We start from the raw sequence: 17,369 nt of genomic DNA, 5'->3' as shown, positions 1-17,369 counted from the left end.
AAAATTAACTATATTACTGAATCACTGATAATTAGCAAATAGGACAAACCTATAAGAATACTTACTCTTTAAAATTTGAATATAGTCAACTTAAACCTATTAGAGATTTAAAAAGCAGAACTGATAGTTCTGACTTAAAATCCAACAGTCAGTTCTAACAGAATCGGACAAAATGGACCGTTTGCTTTTATTGCAATGTCCTTTAACATTCTGAAGGCTTCCTTATTTCAACTTTGTAGTGTCTCAAAGTGACTAAAATTAAAGAGTCCCTCAGGGATAATGGCCACCATTCACTGTGTTTCTCTCGTACTTGTTCATATTCCTTTCCACTTCTCTGAGAGGTACCTATTATTTCTATTTTGTAGATAAAGAAACTGAGTCTCAGAGACGTTAAAAAGTTAGTTCAAGGCTTGGACATAACTGCAGCTGCGTGTGTGTGTGTGTGTGAGAGAGAGGGAGGTCTGAATCCATAAGCGTGCCTGCTCATTCTCCCAGCAACTCAGTCCACGCAATTTTCCTTTATAGAAGCTTTCTCCCAACATCGTTGCCATTCTTCAGGCTATCTATGTCCAGGGAAGCCTGGAGTTACAGGGCTGCCAGGAGGAGGAAGATTTTGATAATCTAAACACAAGATGGTATGATAGGTGGTGGCTGCTCTCGGGTGCTTAAGGAATTACGTAATTAAAACGGGATTGTCTTTGTAGGGCGACGTGTCACGACCTGGGAAGACGTTGCCCCTAGCTCCAGCACAGCAGTGCTACTAGTCTGCACTAACTGGGGTGGCGGAGGAAGGGAACAAGCGAGGGCGAGTTCTGCCGGGCGGCGGTAGGTGCCTGTCCGGGTTGGTGACAAGAGCGGGTTTCCCTCCAGCGTTCAACGATGAACAGAAGCGCCTAGAGAAGGCGGCGGGGTGGCGCCGCCAGGATCCTGTCTGCACCGAGAGTTTGAGCTGCCTGGCCCCGCCCCTCGGCACCGCCCACCCCAGCCCTAGGCCCCGCCCACTCAAGCTCTAGGCACAGCCCACTCCCGCCCTAGGCCCCACCCACTCCGGCCCTAGGCCCCACCCACTGCCCGGGACCGAAAGCGGAGGCACACTCGGTCGCTCGGCGCTCGTCTGCTCCGGTCTGACCGGATCACCGACCGCTAGGGGGACTAGAGTTGCGGCTCCTGTGGGCCGGGGGCCCGCCGGGCGGCATGGAGGGGCAGTGGGCCTCCGCGGGTGGGGAAGTGTCCCTGCACAACTTCAGCGCGAGGCTGTGGGAGCAGCTGGTCCACTTCCACGTCATGCGGCTGACGGACTCGCTCTTCCTGTGGGTGGGGGCCACACCGCACCTGCGCAACCTCGCCGTGGCCATGTGCAGCCGCTACGTGAGTGTCGGCCTGGGCTGGGCGGGCGGAGCGCGGGTGGAGAAGAGGAGAGGACGCGGGGAGGTGCGGCGGTCCCTAGGCGGCGCGGCCAGCTGGGGGGCCGGAGTGACTGGGCGGGAGGGTGAGTGAAGGGCCTCGGCGCGGGCGTGGGCCCCGGATCCACTCCAGAACTCTTTCTGTGATGTCTTAAGGAAGGGAGGGTCTGTGTGGACCTTCACCACCCGAAGGGGGGCTGTGTGCCGTCATGCCAGCACGTGGGACCACAGGCAGGCCTCTTCCTTCGGTTCCCGCTCCTCTGCTGGCTCCCACCTCTGTGGTTGGAGTGTCCAGGGGCTTCACCGTAGGACCTCTGCTCTCCCGTTACACTCCCATCCTTGGGGTTGGCATCTGCCGTAGTTTTCATGCTCTTTCTGTATTGACCACACCGACATTTATCTGTGTTTCCAGTACAGACCTGTTTCCTGAGCGTCAGACTCCTGTGTCTCTACTTTGGAAGTCTAATAGGCATCTCATACGAGACATATTCAAGACCAGACTCTTGACTTCTTCCCCCAAAGCTGCTCCTGTAACAGCCAGCCTATCTCTGTTATGATAACTCCACTGGAACCAGGAGTTAGCCTTGATTTCTCCTTTCCACGCTCCACGTGCTGAATGGTAGCGAATCTGAGGGCACTGCCCTCAGAACACACATGTCTATACTAAGTGTTCAGAGAAAGACAAATATTGTATGATTTTCACTTATATGGAATCTGAAAAATACCCCAAACAAACACAGCAGAAACAGATTCGTAGATACAAAGAACAAACTGATGGTTGCCAGAAGGGAATGGAGTAGGGGGATGGGTAAAAAAGTTGAAGGAGAATAAGAGGTACAAACTTTCAGTTATAAAATAAGTCAGTCATAGGGATGGAATGGATAGCATGGTGAATATAGTCAACAGTATTGTAATAACTTTGTATGGTCACATGTTTTCTTGACTTACTGTGGTGACCATATCGTAAGGCATACAAATGTATAATCATCACTATGTTGTACACCTGAAACTAATATTGTATGTCAACCATACTTAAAAAAAAACAAACATACACAGAATCCGACCACAGCTCACCTCCTTCAGGCCTGGTGCCCTGGGCCAGGCCTGCAGGATCTCTCCTCCTTGGCTGATTCCCCCTTCGCTTCCTGTATTACTTTCTTAGAGCTGCTGTAATGAAGTGCCACAAACTGGGTGGCTTAAAAAACAACAGAGATTTATTCTCTTCTAGTTCTGGAGGCCAGAAGTCTGAAATCAAGGTGTTGGCAGGGCTGGTTTATCCTGGAGGCTCAGAGAGAGATTATCCCTTCCCTCTCTCCCATCTTCTGGTGTTGCTGGCAATCCTTGGTGTTCTTTGACTTGCTGCTTCCAGTGTCACGTGGCCTTCTCTGCGTGTCTCTGTCTATGTGTGTCTTTTCATAAGAACCCGAGTCGTAATAGACTAAGGGTCCACCCTATTACAGTATGACCTCATCTTAGCTGACATCTTTTTATCTGCAAAGCCCTGTTTCTAAGTCAAGTCACATCTACAGGTACTAGGGCTTAGGACGTGGACATATCTTTTTGGATATGTTCAACCCAAACAGTGCCTTACGGCCAGTTCTCCGTGGGGCAGCAGACTGCAGTTAGACATGTCATTCTTCTGCTCCAGACCTTTCCGGAGAGAAACTCAGCACAGTCCGGAGCCTTTTCTGTGACCCCCAGACCCTGCTACCTGGGAGAGCTCTCCTGCTCCTACCCTCCTGCCTGGCCTCTTGGCTGCTCTAAGCCCACTGCTGTGCCCCCAGGTGTTGCTCCCTCTGCAGTTTGTCCGTTTTATGAGTTTTTGTGTCCCTAGTGCCTGATAGGCTGCCCATTAAACCCTTGATGAGTGAATGGGGGAGGCAGCCGCAGGGAATTCCCCCTTTGCTAGGGAGGACGACCAGGCTCCATAGCCAGGGGCCTCGGGGATGGTGGGAAATCAGAGGAGGGAGGCATCAGGCAGGACCTGGGCAAAGCGTCGGGAAGGACACAGCCTCTGAATGGGGCTTCTGGATATCCTCACACAGTTTCCCCCTTGCCTTCTGGTTGCTCTTCTCATATGCCTTTCCCCTTCTTCTCAATCTTCTTTTCCTAGGTTTATTTTATTGTATTTCTTTGCTGGTGGGTACCAGCAGGTGGGCCTTTGGGCAGGTGACAATTCCAGGTCTTCCTTTATTAGAGGAGACAAGGAGGGCCTAGAGGGGCAGGGGTTTGATGGGTGTGGCTGTGTTTGGAGGTCATGGCGCCCTGGAGCCACCTAACCTTTGTCTCCTAATCCTAAGGACGCGGTCAGAGACCTGTGTAAGGCTGTGGGCTGCGTGAGGCCCAGGACCTCAGTGCGGGGAGCGTGTGAATCAGTTTCAAGGCTCCTCCTGTGGGCTGCTTTGGTGGTCTGACCGCTCGGTAGTCATAGCTCTTAGTAGTGCGAGTGTCTCAGCTGGAAAGTCACCCTCCATCGAGACTGGGGCAGGAGAAGGAAAGGAATCATTCCCACTGCCTGGCTACATTGTGTGCCTAGACATTGCCCTCCAGGGGCTGAGGACCAGGCCAGCTGGAGAGAAGAGGTGCAGGCCAAAGCTTAAGGCAGGAAAACAAAGATTCCTGTGGAATTGGGCTGGGCAGACTGACCTGTGGGCTGGCCTGTGTATACTATTTGTGATAAAGTGTTGTTGGAACACAGCTATGCCCATCCAGTCAGTAGTGTCTGTCTCAGCTTTTGCCCTTCAGTGGCAGAGTTTGGCAGTTGCTCCTGGACCTTGTGGTCCATAAAAACTTAACGGTTTGCCATCTGGCCCTTCTTAGTGGAGGACGGCACTGAAGGGTCTGTGAGGTCTCTCCCTCCTCCCTGCCTTCTAAAGCCCCACATGTAAGACTAGACCTGGAGAACGAAACCACACAGCTCTGTTGCTCTTCCAGGTGGCCCGCCTTGCATCAAGCGGGTCTGTTTGTGCTGCCTAGAGAGGCTGCAGAGCTACGATGCTGCAGGGCCCTACCATGCTGAGGGCAGTTGGCCTGGGACCAAGGAAGATGGGTGTGGGGCCCTGTGTACTCAGATAATCTGGGATGCATCTGGCCCACCTGGCTGAGCGGAAGGCGGTGCTCCAGCCACAGTAAAACCATCGAGGCATGGGTCTGCCTGGGAGACCAGCGTGGCATAGTATGACTTCAGAAATAATGAAGTATTACAAAGGGTAGCAGTACTGGGTTTTTAGTTTTGGTTTTGGTCAGAAAAGTCTACCCTGTTAAGGTAGATTTTTACCTACCTGAACAGGGTAGACTTTTCTGGTTTTAGAAGGTTTAACTATAAATACTATTAATAGTTAAATGTTGAACTTGAAAGCTGTAAACAAATTCATTAAGATCATATTTTTGTATCTTTTTCAAGAAACAAAAAATGTGTAGTAAAGCTTTCATTCGCATCCTGTGCTTTTTGGTTGTTTTTAATAGACCTGAACAAATTCTGTCTGTATTGAAGTGACTTTGAGCCCTTAGGAGATACGGAACAGTCTCTGATCTGTGCTCTGTTCACGATAAAAGTAATTTTGGTCGTATTATAAGTTGGGTGCGTTTTTTTCCTTTTAAGTTAGACCTTTTTAATGGTTAGGGAGATTACTTCCAAAGTAATTGGAAGTAAGATTAACTCTAGATTTCAGAAGGGCCACATTTATTTATCTTTAGTTTTATTGCTTCTTATCTGAGATGAGGATTGGCTAAGCATATTCAGAAATTTGGATGCTGATGACTGGTGCCCGTTTGCAAAATCCCAGGGCCCTTGTTGACCTTGAAGAGCCCAGATACTCTCAGGAGAGTGGAGCTGTGTGTTCTCGTACAGGTCCAGGTGAGGAGATTAGGTGTCATATCTTCTCCGCTGCTGGCCACCATGGGGGCGAGAGGGAGCTGGAGGCACCTGGCTCAGACTCTGATAGCTTTCTTCTTGGTGGCCTTAATGATCTGGTCGTCATGTTGCCCTTCAGCATGCTTTGGAGGTTCCAACACTAAAACAAACTCTTTATGTGGAATAGTAAGTCCTAGAACTTAGTGACAGCACTGTGATGCCATCTTCAGGTGACTTCTCTTCATCTTTCCCAGTTGTACTACCTCATATGCATTAGAGGGTCAACTTACCTGGCTGTTGACACACTGCCAGACCTTTTCCTTGGTAGATGTGTCTACCTCCCAGGACCTGCCACTACAACCTTTGTGCAGAATCAGAAGCCACAGAAGTTTGGCTGAGGGAGAAGCAGCATTGCATTCTCTGTTTTTCTTTTAGGACTCCATCCCGGTGTCCACCTCTCTCCTCGGAGACACTTCCGACACGACCTCCACTGGCCTTGCCCAGCGCTTAGGTATGTACCCACAGTGGGCCTGCAAGAGCAGCCGATGGGGCCTCACTGGAACCATGAGGCAGGTCACTGTAGAAATAAAGGGTATTTATACTGAGAGATAAACCAACTCAGCACTGTGGGATAAGCTCAGACCTTTGTATATTGGGTTTTGTTTAAGGAGAGCGTATCCATGCCCACGTGGTTCCACTGCTCTTTCAGGGCCAGCATGTTCCCAGCGGACTCCCATATCCTAGGCTGTCATCTAAGCCGATGAGTGACAGGTGATTTAGCTCCCTTCTGTAAGCACATTTCCAACTCATGGGGGGAGAGTGTGAATGATGCCCACAGCACCCAGTGGGCAGCGGCTGCAGGTAGCCTCCTGGACCTCCCCATGGATTCAGTGGAGCCTGTGGAGCAGGGTGCCAGCAGCACGCAGGAGGGACTGGCTTTTGCTCCCTGTGACATCATTCAGAGTTCAGAAGGAGACTGGCCTGGCTTGAGTGTGACGTAGAGCCAGTGCTCAGATCATGAGGTTGAAAGGTCTACCATCTCCCGCAGCCCAAACACACTTCCTGTAAGTAAGCAGGTAGTTCAGGTGAGGACAGCATGTGTCATCACAGGTTGCCCAGGGACCTTGGACAGTAGGGCAGCCTCCGTCTCCTTCAGTCTTCCTGGTTACCGTGTTCCCAGGCAGTTCAGTGCTCGTGCCAGTTCTGGAGCCCTGAGCTGGTGCTGGGGGTGCATGGCGAAAGGGACCCAGCCCCTGTATTTTAGTTGTGTTGCCAGTTCTAGCCACCTGATCCCTGGTGAGTGGGAATTGGTATGTCAGTCCCTCTGGAATGTACCCATGTAACAGCTCAGCCACACAGTTCAGGTGGATCCCGGTGTCGTGGGCCGGCTGAGGGCAGGTCGGCCTAGACTTGCCACTGAGTTCTCTGCACGCATAGGGTGGAGACCACGAAGGCAGCTGCAGTTACTATACTTTTTCTTTATCCTGAACTTACAGAAATTTGACGAGTAGATTATTTTGGTAACTTTTTATTAGGAAGTAATTTTAAATTTACTCTAGAAAAGTTGCAAGAAAAGATGCAAAATTCCTGCTTAGCCTTCACCCAGATTCCCAGCTGTTATCATCCCCGCTGTGTATTCATATCATTGTTTTTTCTGAACCACATGAAAGTAAGTTGCAGACACGATTGCTTCCACGTGCTTCACTGTGTATTGCCAGTTTAAGGGATAACGCACCTGTGTCCCACAGACCGTCCTGTGCCCTGCCTGGTCCGGTGAAAACTTGGGGGTGTTCATAGTTCTAGGGACAGAAAACTGGGTGGGTCACCAGTGTGGATGACAGATTGCGGTCGTGCAGGGTGGCGAGAGCTTCTTTGGCGCGCCACAAATTAATTGTTTATGCCGAGAAAGTAAGATGGGCTCTTGGCTGTCCTTGAGATGGAGGCCTAGCAGTTTGTATGCAAAAAACTAGGGTTCTGGTTTTTTTTGAGTTTTGTGTAAATGTTGGGGCTTTTTAAAATTAACATTTTCCTCTCATGTGGTTTATATCAAGTTACAATAATTTACACCAATTGAAATAGAACAAACAAAAAATAATATCCTTACCAACTTATTAAAGTCAAATATTAACAAACAGTCCCATCCTGCCTGTATTAGCAAAAACTGGCAGCTCTCAGCCATTGCCCAACAAGGTTAGGCACACAGAAAAAGCTTGAAAAGTCAGTGTTGTAATGTGGCTGCTGCTATCACCAAAGGCTGGTGACACGGTGCTAAGATCACGAAGGGGCTGTCCAGTGCAACCCTGAAAAATGCATTATTATTATTATTATGCATATTAGTCGAAAATGCATTATTAGTCATTGTTAGTTGTCTAGAGGGATAATGAAAAGAGAGCATTGTCCCGAAACATTATCTTCTAAGGAAAATGAAAAGAAGTTGGAAAAGAGATAATCTAGAGGGTTCTGAGTAACCTTGGAAGCATTGGAGGGCTGTAGTGTGGATGGGGACCCCCTCACTCTGTGTAGCTCTGGAGGGCAGAGCTGGATCTGCTAGGCAGACGATGCAGGAAGACATGTGTTTGCTCCCTGTAAGACCCTGTCTTAGCAAGTAGAGCAGTTGGGATCAGAATAGCCCCCTTCGGGGACTGAATTTTCTACCATCGAGCGGGTGTGACTTGACAGGCTTCAGCCTCACCTCCTCACCTCAGCACCTTTTGCCTTTGATGCTAGGGCTGGCTGGTCATCTGAAGTCTGTGGGGTGCGCGCCTCTGGGGGAGGGGGAGTTTGCGCCCGCCCTGTGCGCGGGGCGAGGCCCAGGGAGGAGGTGCCAGCTCTGGTGCAGTCGCAGGATTTAACTGCTCTAGGCTTACTGCCTGACTTGTCTGCAGGGTGTTTGTCTTGTCTTTCAGGTTGTGGGCATGTGAGTCTGCTTGATTTCTGTATTTGGAGCAGTACAGCTCAACTATTATTGGTTCTGTAGAGAGGGGCTAAAACATATATTCAGCATCGAATTGGAAAGTACACATTTGTATGTGTGTGTGTACATACATGCACTGAAATGTAGAACTGTAGTATCTCTGGGAGGAGGGTAGAACTGGGAGGGTGGTACTGAATGGGAACTTTAATATTTTAAATACTTTAATGTTATCGGTGTTTTTGAAAAGGAAAACCAATCAACCATCTATGTAGGTTCTTAGCATCAGTTTTTGGATCCCCTGAAGGGCTCCTGGACATGATTGCTGGCCCCAACCCCAGCCTCTGATTCAGTTGGCCTGGGGGTGGGGCGGAGCTGAGAATCTGCATGTCTGCCAGGTTCCCAGGGATGCTGCTGATGTGGGCACCACACTTGAAGAACCCTGGTCCTAGAGGCTAGGAGAGGGTCCAGATGACTGTAGTCTGCATTTGCAGCAGCTGCCTGTGGAGAGCCATAAAAATTAGAACTTTTTTCTCTCCCTGAAACCCTGTTGTCTTCCAGGCATTTCTCAGCTGTGAGGTAGGCACGAGGCACACAGAACCTCTGGTATTTCAGTCATGGCTGTGTCGATGTGTTTTCTTTTTAGCCAGGAAGACCAACAAGCAGGTGTTTGTCAGCTATAACCTTCAAAACACAGAGAGCAACTTCGCATTACTTGTAGAAAACAGGATCAAGGAAGAAATGGAGGCTTTTCCCGAAAAGTTCTAGCTGAGTCGCAAAAGTGAGGATTTGTAACTTATGTAAAATATACATTTAAATAAATGGATTGAATTTCACCGTTTGTCACCAGGTTGATGTGTTTTTAAAGGATTGATCTTATTAATTTTCCTTCTTCCCCTCAGCAGCGTGTGGGCCACAAGGCTGTGATTGATCTAGCTGGGGAAGGAGAAAAGCAAAATGGACAGTAGTTTCCTTGTGACTGCTAAATAATGGAGAAAAGGGGTTAAAATGAGATTTTGTTGGGATTGAAGGGGGCTGATTAGATTGAAGGGTAAATTCGTCATGATTCTGTTATGTCCATTTCCAATTAGAATTGAAGTAATAAGTCTTTATAAAATATGCTTCAGGTTATCTCCTTTCCTTCCAGTTCCAGCGCTGTCCTTCCCCAGCACATCTCTTCCTGCTCTGCTCTCCCGTAGGCCCAGCCACGTGCTCCTCGCTGCTCACAAGATGTGTGGACTTGGTGGTCTCTCATTATGCTGGGCCCTGAGTAATCTTCACTCTGCGGGGTTATTGTTGGGATGCAATACACCGATATACTTGGCAAACTTTAAGTGCCATGGCAATTAAGATGTTAATTATAGTTTCACCTGCTTCATTTTTGTGGATCCAAATGCTTATTCTGCCTGTTATCACTGTCTTTCCTTCTCCCTTCTCTTTTTTTCTCAAGTTCCAGGTACCTGCTTTGGCCATCTTTAATCCTTAGCCTTTTTTTTTGCCTGCCCCTTGAAATGGATTCCAAAATGTGTAGTGCCACATGCTACACATTTTGTTTTCACATCTTTCCCCAAAAGCCAATATTTTATGGGTCAGTGGCTCCTGATCCTGATTTCACATTAGGATCTCTGGGGGGAGTTTTCACGGGTTGCCTATGCCTGACCCTTCCCCAGAGATTCAGATGACCTGGGGCCCAGGCTTTGGCCAGGTTGAATAGCCTCCTAGGTGCTTCCCAGCACGGGCAAGTTGGGGACCACCAGAAAAGAACTTTCTCATCTTCGGGGTCCAGCTGGACCTCTCTTGTTACTAGAAGAGGTTTCGGGCTCTCTAACACTCTTCATGCAGTGGCAAAGGGCTCGCACTGAGCCAGTGGTAAGCAGCCACTGGTGGTGACACTTTGGCCGGGACATGAAGGCACTTGAGAGGAGTACGTCTGGGGTTTAAGATGCTTCCCTCTTTAGCAGACGTCCTGGGCTAACCTCTGAGGCTTCAGCCAGCATTATCGTAGCTTGGAAGCACAGTGGACACCTCTCTAGGAAAAGTAAGTAACACAAAATCAGGGCTATGGAGAGAAGAGTTTGGTATAAATACTTTATTAGAGAAACATTATTTTCTTGTTAAAAAATACTACATTAAAGAAGAGCGTTTTGGGTTACCAGTCTCTCCTCACAGAGTCACAGTGTAAGGTAGTCATTTCTTGGCCTCTCGAGGAACTTGCAGGCCGTGGATTAGCAGGACATCAACATACAAGAGAAAAGCACTCTTAAACTTACTGGTGGCCCTTTCTCAGGGGTCTGAGATGGGCACTAAGTAAACAGTATGTTTAATCCTGTCTCTGCCTCTGCCTGCCTTTGAGACTGGGACTGTGCAAGCAGATGAGAGACCACCCACCGTTCCCAGGCAGAGCGGAGACTCGGTTTACAGAGGCGCCAAAGTAGGGACGCAGCAAGAGCTGAATAAACAGTTTTTATTACTTGTCGTCAATGGTCGTGAAATGCCCTTCACTGGATACCATCAGATGAGGTAGGGAAGACATTGCAGAGGAAATTTGTTAACGGGGCAACATTTTTATTTCTGTACATTTACATACAAATTTTCCCCAAAGGTATAACAGGTGCGACATCATGCAGACATTTAGCTTTGAACGACAGTTCAGAACTCTATTTAGGCTTGTGCTATGAAAGAGCACCTCCAGAGCGATCCCGGGTGACATGTATAGTAACACGGTTCTTACTAGACACCTCAAATGTTGGGGTTGTAGAGAGACAGACAGAGGTAAGTATTCCCACTAGACATAACACACTGTGCTGCTCTTCCAAAACAATACGTTAAAGTGAGGTGTCCTTTAAAGGAAAGGGTTGAAGTGTGGGCCGGCCCCAGCACGTGCGCCACCTAGGGGCTGGCGATGTGATGGTCACAATTCATTTAATGGCACGTCAGTCATTTCTTGTTTGGCTCTAGGAAGTGGTAATGTTTGAGTGCAATACTTCCTTTACAAGGTTTATTTTTGCTTTCTGTTGTGGCCAAAACAACTTACCAGCCCCTTTCCTCTAGTTGCATGTGATTATACTCCTTTAGAAAACAAAACATTTCAAACTTTTTCTTATTTGTCTTGGGTGCTAGTATTTAGGGTATTTGATAAGAGTTATTACTGACTTCTGGAAAAGAACAAATGAGCTCTCCAGCCCTGGGTTCACCTCAGGTGTTCACATTTGTGCGTAACTTTTATTGAAAAGGGATCACAGATCCCTGATGAGACAGCAGGATGCAGGAGTGGCTGGTGGAGGACAGTAGCAGCAGCACATACCCGGGACTGTTCCCCGGCAGCGGGGATGGACGCGGCAGGCAGGGCAGACCTGAAACGGCAGGTGCCTGAGAAGTGTTTCCCTACTGACCATGAAGGAAACGGGACTGAGGAGTCCAAGCACGAGCAGCGGGTGCTAGGTCGCTGGTGGCCGCGGACCCTTCCCACGCAGAGCAAGGCAGGACCGAACATGTGTCATGCTCCGGTGGGCCCCTGCTGCCTTGCCCACGTGGTGTGGGATTCCATGGGGCTCAGCCCACAGGGAAGCTTTTCTGCTTTGGCTACATTTCATAAAGGTGTTCCTCAAGAACTTCAGATATCCTTAAGCTGAACTAGCAACAGAACAGGAGCTCAGCCTAATCCTGAAGCTGCCGGGAGAGAAGAGCGATGAGACCTCTTTGCCCAGAGATGTCACCTACGGTGTTTCCCCGGAACTAAGACCTCGCCAGACCATCAGTTCTAATGCATCTTTTGGAGCAAAAATTAATATAAGACCCGGCCTTATATTATATTATATAACACCCGGTCTTATAGTAAAATAAGACCGGGTCTTATATTAATTTTTGCTCCAAAAGACGCATTAGAGCTGATGGTCCGGCGAGGTCTTAGTTCCGGGGAAACACGGTATCAAATGTCGGCAAGTCAACCTCATTCACGTCCACGTCCCAAGAACCCAGTCCTCACAGCTAGCTTCTCTTCTAGTCATCCATGAGTTAGTTCTGATTGCTGAAGTGACAGTGCTGTCTCCGCTGGACCAGTATTTTTATTGTCATTTAAGATGGAGATTAGAGACCGTGGAGTTTGTATGTGCTGTTCCTCGCCTCCGCCTTCCTAGGCATAACCGTCAGCACTCTATAGCTTCAGTGTTTCTTAAAGAAGGTCTCACAAGTCCTTCTGTTGTACAGTAAAGGGACTGCAAGATGTCCTAGTGCTGGGGTGATGGATGCAGATGTATACCTGGTAGGTGCAGGCCCAGGACCTCACTGGCTCCTTCCCACCTTCCCCAACTGCCCAATGGCTTGGCCGCTGCATATGTCGTGTCTTGGACTTAATGGTCTTGCTACCAGGTGGCTTTCTGCCAAGTACTCTAAAGAAGGCAAAGGGTATTTCACAAGTTTGGCACGCGAAGGCTGCACATTTGTAAAGGCCTTTTTAAAGTAAGGTGAATGTGACTAACGTTGAAACATGGAACAAAAGTGACTTAAAAGAGATGAGGGAAGGCAAGATGAGCTGGGCTTGGAGCAGGTGGAGCTGGGGACACTGGCCAGAGGGCTTGCCTTCCTGGGCAGCTGGCCCTTGGACGAGTTTGGACACCCCAGGCCCCACTGATGAGACAGAGAACGTGTGGTTTACTCACTGGAATCACACATGCCTGCTAGCGTGTTCGCCTCCTCCCAGTGTTGTTATCAAGTCAGCAGGCTCCTGTTGATTTCTACCAGATTTGGAGGAGAGTGGTGGGTGGGGACAGTAAGAAGCAGAACAAGTAGAAAGCTGGAAGGGGAGAAAGGGAACTTGAGTTAACCTCTTTTTAGGCCCTTTGAGTTCTAGTAACCATCAGCTGGGGGTCACACAGACCCAAGACTACGATTCCCCTGGAAGAACAGAGCCCATGACAAAGACAACATGTCACAAAGTAGGGAGGTGGACAATTCTAGAAGGGACCTAGGCTGTCCAAAATATCAGGTGCCTGTGTTGCTACAAGGTGGCGCCTGCCTGTGCCAGTGAAGCTTGTTTCTTAGTGGTTCCCTGGGAGTCCTTGAGGAGGCCCTCCGAGTTTCCTCTGAAACACGCCTCAGACAGGTGGAGAAAACCTGATGTGAAAAGGCAAGTGGAAGCCTTCATTGTCTGGAACAAAATGAAGAACACAATGGAAAACCCTTGGATACTGGGGATGGGGGTACGAGTTAAACTTTGGTGAGTTATTGCTTTCTCTCAATTGCTCTTGATGCTTTAAGAGACTGGAGGTCAGTTGGACTAACCAGTGAGAACCCCACTCCTTGCCCTAAGCCCCACCTCTGTACTGACAAAAGTGGCAGGAAGTAGGCAGAGGCAGACATGAGGGGGACTGTCTCCCACAGGCTTTGCAGTCTCTCAGTGTGAAGTCAGTGAGAGCTGACAGTCATCCAAGCTGGTGATTTCTACATGGTGTGTGCTCGAGATGTGGGTGACGGGCCATATTTGAGAGAGCACCCTCCCTTCTGCGGGTTTGTCTTAGTCGTTTATTTCAGTTCTTTCCTATTGTTTTCAGTCCAGAAAGTAGCCATGTTTACTGTGGAAGAGGGAACTTTTCTGCTGGAGCTAAATTTGGGAAGGAATATTAATAATGTTAACATGTCTCAGTCCTCAACACATTGGCTAGTTGTGATCTTAACTAGGCAAACTTGTGTCAGAAGACTGGTGACATTACCACTAATTGTTTAAGATTTGGGCTGAAATGGTTAAGCTTTATCCTAAGGAGCTTCCAGCATCAAGTTTAGAAGGATGGTCTCGAAGGAAAGACTAAGCTGGTTTTAATGATACTGGTAAGCAGCTTTCCCCCAACACATGGAACAGAAGCTCTGACCTTACAAATAGAGAAAAACCTTTACAAACCATACACAGACTCTAGCAAAAACCTAATCATTTACATTTCACTCTAAACTGCAGCCATGGAAGTGCTCCATGATGGGCTGGGTCTCTGTACACAGGCAGGCAGCCTTGGGACGCGGCTCTGGCCGGCAGAGGTGACATCTGGTTGCTCTGAGGGACTGGGTGAGAGTGGCCGGCTGACCTGCAGGGAGGAGACTGGCCGATGTGCTCGGTTACTTACAGCGTCTTCCTCGGGCAATTGGGTCCCTCTTCCAAAGGAGGTGCTTCCATTTCAAGATCAGTGAGAGGAAAGGGAATAAAGTGCTTCTCGTAAAAATGACCAAAATAAATACAAACATTTAATGGCAGAAAAGAAAGTTTTTGAAGGGTTATTTCCAAAGAGTTTGCTTCCTCAAACACACGATCCTTAGAGTTTTGGAAAGACAGAATTTCCCCACACCAGTTGAAAGTCTCATGATTCGGTGGCGTCAGAGTTGGGTTTTCCTGCCCTGGCCACGTGCAGGTCCCTGTCTGTAAGTAAGCCTGTGCCCAAACAGCCCCTGAACCTGGGACCCTACAGCGCCCCCGTCAGGGCAGGCCGTGCCCAGAGCTACAGGACTTCATGCCGTTGGCCGTGGCATTGTCAGGCAGCCCGTCCCCCGCAGCGGAGGCAGCGGCCACGTCGTGGAGGCCGGAGTAGTCCTTGAGCTCAGCGTTGGTGAGCAGGAGGGGCTGCTCCCCCTTCTTGTGCGGCAGGAGCGGCTGCCGCGTGTAGTGCTCCCCGTTGGAGATGTTCTCGGGCAGGCTCTGGTTCCGGCTCTCAGGCAGCAGGAGGATGCAGATGATGCAGATGAGCGTGCAGCAGGCGAAGATGATATGGTGCAGGAAGTAGCCTTTCTGATTGTGTAGCTCGATGATGGGTGCCGTCAGCATGCCGAAGCCCGCGCTGGCCAGCACCAGCCCCAGCCCGCCGCACCTGCAGGAGGGCGTGAGCGCACACGGTCAGTGTCCATGGTCAGACCCAGGTGCACAGGGGCACAGTGACCCCGGAGTGTGGACACGGCTTGACTGGGATCACAGGGCAAGTTCATGGCCGACCGGAGAAGCCCAGCTTGGGTGTTGGCCATCAGGGCCCTGGGCCCCACACCAGTGCAGCCTCCCACAAGTGGGACATCCCAAAGCACCTTCACCTGGGCCGTATCTGTACACCACCTCTAGTTCAGTTAATAGTTTCCTCATCAACTCAGAACTTTTTACTTTATTTTGAAAGACAACTTTATAATATCACTGTAAATGGAAAACCAATGTCACTTGCCATAAATAATATACGTACAATGAAAAACAGTATTATTAAATCATGCTATCTTCCCAAGGCTTGCCCTTCCTTTAGAAAAGGGGTATTGTGGTGGGGGTGAGGGTCGGGTAAAGGATGACTCGGATTAAAGAGTCATTAAAGACATGCCAGCACTAACAGCTTTTCTCTCCTTGCCACAATCAGAGAGATCGGAAGATACTATAAAAGATAGTAATTTTCTCACTGAGTTGATGTTATTTATTGTTGTGTCCCATGTATTTCCTAAAATCATTCTGCACGCTACCAGTGGAAACTGTCCCATCTCTGGGAAATGTTTTGCCAGAAGCCATGCACCGACAGAAATTCACTGCATTACTGAGCTCAGCAAGTACTCAATGCAAGCCTAGCGCTTGACATGTTTACCTCTGCTCCTCTGCCATAGGAGGGAACCTATTAAAAGTCCCAAAGGGATTAGTAGATACAGAATATATGAAAAAACTGTTATAACTCTAACATCTATTTTGACATAAAGGTATGTTATTGGGGAGAAAGTGTTATGTGGACATGGAGAAAGCAGTGCGGTGCTGGGCTGCAGTAAAGACTACCATGGTGTTCAGGTGACAGGAGGTGATGGTCCCACTGTGCCCTCACTGCACAAGCCAGACAGGGCTGGACAGTCAGCTCTGTGGTCACAATGAAAGGGCCAGGCGAGGAGGTCTTGTCTCAAGGCAGTTGTCTGCCTCTCCTTAAAGAGCAGATCCAGACCACTGGGCAGAAGGTACAGGGATGCGGATTTCGGTTGGTTGCTTAGTAGTTGGGCACTGTCCTTTAGTGAAGTGACCTTTATTCCTGGATGTGCTTAAGCAGAGAGGAGGCCCCTACAGTGTGTGAGAGACAGGGATGTGAGCTCCCAGGTCCTGAGGAGCCTGGGATGAGAGGTGGACACTGTAGATGCCTCGGACTTACAAAAATACTGTTCTACAAGGACACAAGATCAACATATAAAAGCTGACCGTATGTCTACATGCTAGCAACAAACAAGATGAAGCTGAGATTAAGAAAATTCCTTTCACAATCAAAAGAATAAAATACTTAGAAATAAAGAACAAAAGAAATGCAAGACGTGCATGATGAAAGCTACAAAACATTGCAGAGAGAAAATTAAAAAGATAAAAATAAATGGACAGACATTCCATGTTCATGGATTGGAAGACTTAATATTGTTAAGATGGCAATTCTTCCTGAATTGATCTATAGATTCAACACAATCCCTATCAAATTGCCATGACTTTTTTTTTTTTTTTTTTACAGAAAATGATAAGCTGATCTCAAGATTTATATGGAAATGCAAAGGAGTCAGAATAGCTAAAACAATTTTGAAAAATAACAGAATCTGAGGACTAACTTCCAATTTCAAAACTTATGATAAAGCTACAGTAATTAAGGCAGTGTGGTATTGGTGTATGGCTAGATCAAGGGAACAGAATTGACAGTTCAGAAATAAACCCATATATTTATGGTGAACTGATTTTTGACAAAGGCAAATGCAATGGGGAAAAGAGTCTTTTCAACAAGTGGTACTGGGACAATTGGATATCCACGTGCACATCATATACAAAAATGAACTACAAATGGATCATAGACATAAATGTAAGAGCTAAAACTATAACACTTCTAGAAGAAAAAAATATTTGTGAACTTAGGTTAGGAAATAGATTTCTTACAGATGACATCAAAAGCAGGATCTATAAGAAACAACAAGATCAGTTGGACTTTATCAAAATTAAAAAGTTCTGCCCTCCAAAAGACACTCCTAAGAAAATGAAAAGACAGGCCATACTAGAAGAAAATGCTTACAAAGCTTATCTGATAAAGGACTTGTGTCCAGAATATATAAAGAACTCTCATTAAGAAGAGAACCCAATTTTAAAAAAATGGGCCAAAGATTTAAATAGACATTTCTCTAGAGAAACTATGTAAACTATGAAATACCCAATAAGCACACAAGAAGATGTACATCATTACTTATTAGAGAAATG

General features: G+C 48.0%; 2 protein-coding genes across 4 annotated transcripts in view; one reads left to right on the top strand and one right to left on the bottom strand.

Moving 5' to 3' along the window:
• Nucleotides 1-1,059: 1,059 nt before the first annotated feature.
• On the top strand, nt 1,060-9,008 carry PSMG4 (proteasome assembly chaperone 4). The gene is made up of 3 exons (XM_033115244.1): nt 1,060-1,368; nt 5,692-5,767; nt 8,814-9,008. Exons 1-3 carry the CDS (start codon nt 1,195-1,197, stop codon nt 8,933-8,935), a joined length of 372 nt encoding a protein of 123 aa, XP_032971135.1. The 5' UTR covers nt 1,060-1,194; the 3' UTR covers nt 8,936-9,008.
• Nucleotides 9,009-9,187: 179 nt separating this feature from the next.
• SLC22A23 (solute carrier family 22 member 23) overlaps nt 9,188-17,369 on the bottom strand; it is a 186,347-nt gene continuing 178,165 nt past the window's right edge. The window contains exons 11-12 of one of the 3 annotated variants that reach the window (XR_004423919.1): nt 12,116-15,012; nt 9,188-11,909 (exon numbers count right to left, since the gene is read on the bottom strand). Coding sequence is in view for 2 of the 3 variants with exons in the window: in XM_033115241.1 (XP_032971132.1) it covers nt 14,625-15,012 (388 nt within the window). In the remaining variant the exon portion in view is untranslated. Of the gene's footprint in view, nt 11,910-12,016; nt 15,013-17,369 lie in introns of those variants that run through there. The other 2 variants (XM_033115241.1, XM_033115243.1) reach the window with 2 other exon arrangements.

The sequence above is a fragment of the Rhinolophus ferrumequinum genome, chromosome 9 (genome assembly GCF_004115265.2).
Source record: "Rhinolophus ferrumequinum isolate MPI-CBG mRhiFer1 chromosome 9, mRhiFer1_v1.p, whole genome shotgun sequence".
Taxonomy (NCBI): domain Eukaryota; kingdom Metazoa; phylum Chordata; class Mammalia; order Chiroptera; family Rhinolophidae; genus Rhinolophus; species Rhinolophus ferrumequinum.
This window is presented reverse-complemented; position numbering and strand designations above follow the sequence as displayed.